This window comes from Garra rufa, chromosome 6 (genome assembly GCF_049309525.1).
Source record: "Garra rufa chromosome 6, GarRuf1.0, whole genome shotgun sequence".
Lineage (NCBI taxonomy): Eukaryota > Metazoa > Chordata > Actinopteri > Cypriniformes > Cyprinidae > Garra > Garra rufa.
The window spans coordinates 22931238-22935267 of record NC_133366.1 but is presented as its reverse complement, the minus strand read 5'-3'; the positions used below and the strand labels follow the sequence as shown (position 1 = coordinate 22935267).

At 31.9% G+C, this 4030-nt stretch overlaps 1 protein-coding gene across 1 annotated transcript; it reads right to left on the bottom strand.

Moving 5' to 3' along the window:
* Positions 1-258: 258 nt before the first annotated feature.
* On the bottom strand, positions 259-3487 carry scpp1 (secretory calcium-binding phosphoprotein 1). The gene is made up of 9 exons (XM_073843309.1): positions 3327-3487; positions 3161-3215; positions 3024-3071; positions 2870-2932; positions 1510-1536; positions 1376-1411; positions 1257-1289; positions 1087-1152; positions 259-1006 (listed from the first exon to the last, which is right to left on the bottom strand). Exons 2-9 carry the CDS (start codon positions 3212-3214, stop codon positions 557-559), a joined length of 777 nt encoding a protein of 258 aa, XP_073699410.1. The 5' UTR covers position 3215; positions 3327-3487; the 3' UTR covers positions 259-556.
* Between the last annotated feature and the right edge of the window lie 543 nt (positions 3488-4030).

Sequence of the window (4030 nt, the reverse complement as noted above, 5' to 3'; positions counted from 1 at the left end):
AAGTGTTCTTTCATAGTTTGATGTTACGCAACAGCCAATTGAGCTCTATACACATTTTTATTGTTTAGGCATGCTTGTGCAAAGGTATGAACTAAATCTGTAAAATTATAGGCGATGGAGTTGGTAATTACTCTTGGATTGCATTAGGGCAACCCTTTCATTTTAGGAATGCATGTGCTTGTGTATGCAGATTTCTTGGGAAAACATTAATGTAATGCATGGCTTTTTGAAAAATGTATTTATTTGAAAATGGTTAATTCCAACAGTATAAATAAATGACTACAAAATCTAAAAGATATTCAGTGACAAAAAGCAAATATTAAACATCTAAATATCAAACTACCCCTACAATATGTTTAATTTAAAGTTAAAAACAGACTGAGGTACCTTAAAAAAGACATTTATTTAATGGTTTATATTAATAATAATAATTTTCCTTACATACCCTCCTTTAAATATTTTCTTTAACAGAACATTCCCATTTTAATATATTCCTGGGATTTCCATTTGCAGATATCAGAGCATTGAGTCATAAAATTATGTCTTAGAACTGCTGCTAGGGCTCAGTGACATCAGGCATCAGGATGCCGTTGAAAGGGTCGGTTGCACCATCATCACCGATATCCTGAGGAAAGTCTTCCTCGCTGTCACAATCTTGGCTGTCAGCCCCTGGCTGGCACTCAGTTGAGCGACTTTCGCTGTCCACTTCGCTGTTTTTGGACTCGCTGCTTTCACTGCTACTGCTGCTGCTGCTGCTATTACTGTTACTGTACTCAGTACCATCAACAATGTAACTGTTTTCAGTGCTTTCACTTGTATCGCCACCGTTATTCTCCACCTTTGTGTTCAGAACAGCTGTTTCCTGGCTTTCACTTGATTCACTGCTTTCACTTTTTTTTGATGCGTCACTTGTGGATTTGATGTCATTCTCTTCTGGCTGGCTGGTCGCTTGCACTTGGGCATTGTTGTTGTTCTTATTGACCCATTTGAGAGTGTAGATCCATCCCTGTATGAATGCATTATAATGGTTATTGTTCCTGTGTGACCACACATGTTGTATGATGCATGGAATTAGATGTCCCTTACCCTACGAACATTCTCTTTACTGCTGTGAGTGTTGTCTGATATCAGTGCAGTCTCACTTTGTCCAGTCTAGATGACAGAACATAGGACAGTATAAACAGAAAATCAATGTATATGCAACCAATAAGCTTTTGAGCATGAGTTTTATATTATATTATGGTAAAGTAACTTACCAGACGTTCCACAGAATGACTTTCACTAGAGAGCTGGAAACAAGATATATATATAAAAACATGGTATAAGATTTGCATATATTCATCTGTTTAGTGAATTTATGAAAAATAGTTCATACCGGTTCATTAGACTCCGATTCAGTTGATTCTGAGCTCTGTCAAGAAAGCAGAGAAAGTGAAGTGAGCTTATTTTCTTAATAGAAATGTATTGAAATATTTAATCATTTGTTAAAATAATAGTCTTTGCACTTACATTGCTGTCAGAGACAGTTTCCTTAGACTGCAAATAAACAAACAAACAAATTAATAAATAAATGTTTTACTTGTACATATATCCTTTTTTATTAAAGACTATTAAAAATACCAAATTACAAAATAATATACAGAGATGTTTTTCATTTTATTTCTTTTTTTTTTTTTTGTTCTTTCTTTTTCTTTTTCTTTTTTTGGAATTACAGACAGACAATTCCATTTGTAGTTGCACATTCTTGCTATAGGAAAATTAAAAGTTTCTCCTCACTGTAAAAAAAACAATTCTGCCTGCTTTAACTTAAAAACTAAAAAAAGTTAGTTGCTGTCTTGCATTTTTAATTTAAATCAAAAATAATTGGCTGTGCATGTCATTTCAACTTAAAAACTTAAGTTGAGTTGCATCTCAAAAAACTTAAAAAATGAAGTTAATATTAGTTATTGTGATGAGTTCATGAAAAAAACTATTTTAACATGGCTTACTGTTTTTTTTTTGATAAACGTGGAAACATGTATACTACTAGTCAAAGGTTTTTGAACAGTAAAATTTGTAAAACATTTTTAAAGAATTCTCTTCTGTTCACCAATCCTGCATTTATTTGATCCAAAATTGAAATATTTTTACTATTTAAAACAACATTTTTCTATTTGAATATATTTTAAAATCTAATTTATTCCTGTGATCAAAGCAAAATATTCAGCATCATTACTCCAGTCTTCAGTGTCACATGATCCTTCACATATCATTCTAATATGCTGATTTGCTGTTTAAGAAACATTTTATTATTGTTATTATTATTATCAACATATATACATTTTTTTTTCAAGATTCTTTGAAGAATAGAAAGATCCAAAGATCAGCATTTATCTGAAATAAAAAGCTTTTGTAACATTATACACTTTACCATTCAAAAGCATGGGGGGAAATACATTTTAGAAATTAATACTTTTATTCATCAAGTGCTTTAATTTGATCAAAAGTAATGATAAAAACATTTATATTGTTACAAAATATTTCTATTTCAGATAAATGCTGAAAAAAAACATAATAATGTTTTTTGAGCAGCAAATCAGAATATTAGAATGATTTCTCAAGGATCATGTGACTGGGGTAATGATGCTAAAAATTCAGCTTTGAAATTACAGGAATAAATTACATTTTAAAATATATTCAAATAGAAAACTTAATTTAAATTGTAAAAATATTTTAAATTTGTACTGTTTTTTCTGTATTTTGGATCAAATATATGCAGGCTTGGTGAACAGAAGAGAATCTTACTGACTGGTAGTTTATACAGTTGTACTTTCTTCTAGTCAAAAAAATATTTTTGTATATATAATGTGGATGTTTAATGAAAGTGCACCTCTTCTGAAGGTTCTGAGGTATTACTCTGGTCGGAGGATTCAGATATCGAAGAGCTTTCTGACTGTGGAAAATAAAAGATTATAAGAACAGCATTAGCTAAAACACGTTTAAAACTAACAAATTATCTTTAAAATAAACTGAGCATCACTTACAGAGTTGGAAGCATGTTGAATCATCTCCATGGCCATTTTATGCAAGATCTGTGAGATAATTCAAGAAAGAAACATTGTCACTCTTTGAAATGTATGGAAAGAACATTTAAGTTAAGTTTATTCACTTCAGTACTTACTGGATTAGCATAGGCTGCTCCCAGCAGACACAGAATCAATATGACAGGTTTCATTCTGAAATATAAAATCTGGAGATTAAAAATCCATTTTATTTTTCAATGTAATTTATGACGGTTTAAAACATTTCAGCTTAAAAATAATACATTAGGTAGGTGAAAACCTTACCTTTCTCTTCTCTTAGTCCGAATGCAAAGTGGTTGAGTAAATGAATGCAAGTACTTCACAGAGAGCGTTTATAGCTAAAGCTAAAGACTGGATTTAATGGTATGTCTAGAGAAAGCGCTATTTAACAGGCTGACTCTTCATTAAGGTAACTGCATCACTTCCTGCTCGCCAACACTCAGATTACTGTGGGGGCACATTAACTGGCGCTGGATATACAAGAAAATGAGAGTGGCACAGTAAGAATGTTTACATAATGCAATGACACACACTACAGTGCGCATTCACCCAAACTTCCTCTCCTGTACGTGTCTATTTTAAGATGCTAAACTATAGGGTGTGTGGCCTCTAAATACTGAGTAAGAGTACTGTCTGATCCCACACTGGGACAGGAAGTCCATAATGAGAGCATTCCAACATGGAACTTTTTTTTTTCTTTTTTTTTTTTTCATAGACGAGCTACTGTATAGACCTTGTTTAAATTATATATGTTTATTATGAACCTTATGGATATAAATAGTTGAAAACAACAAATGGCATCATTGTTTTATGATAGTTTGCTTGTATAAATATTCCTGTATTAACTTGTCCGCACACTGTTTGTTGTTTTTTTTTTAATTGATTATGTCACCACTTCCTGGACATCCATATTTGGAGTGCTACTTTTTCTTTTTCCTTGTGTGTGTGTGTTGGTGAAGAGTGGAATA

Excerpts from the sequence above, each read along its gene's own strand:
- scpp1 (XM_073843309.1), bottom strand. The coding sequence starts at position 3,214 with ATGAAACCTGTCATATTGATTCTGTGTCTGCTGGGAGCAGCCTATGCT. Across the intron at positions 2,933-3,023 it reads TTCAACATGCTTCCAACTCT|TCAGAAAGCTCTTCGATATC; the intron begins GTAAGTGATGCT and ends TATTTTCCACAG. Across the intron at positions 1,153-1,256 it reads GTCATTCTGTGGAACGTCTG|ACTGGACAAAGTGAGACTGC; the intron begins GTAAGTTACTTT and ends TCTGTCATCTAG.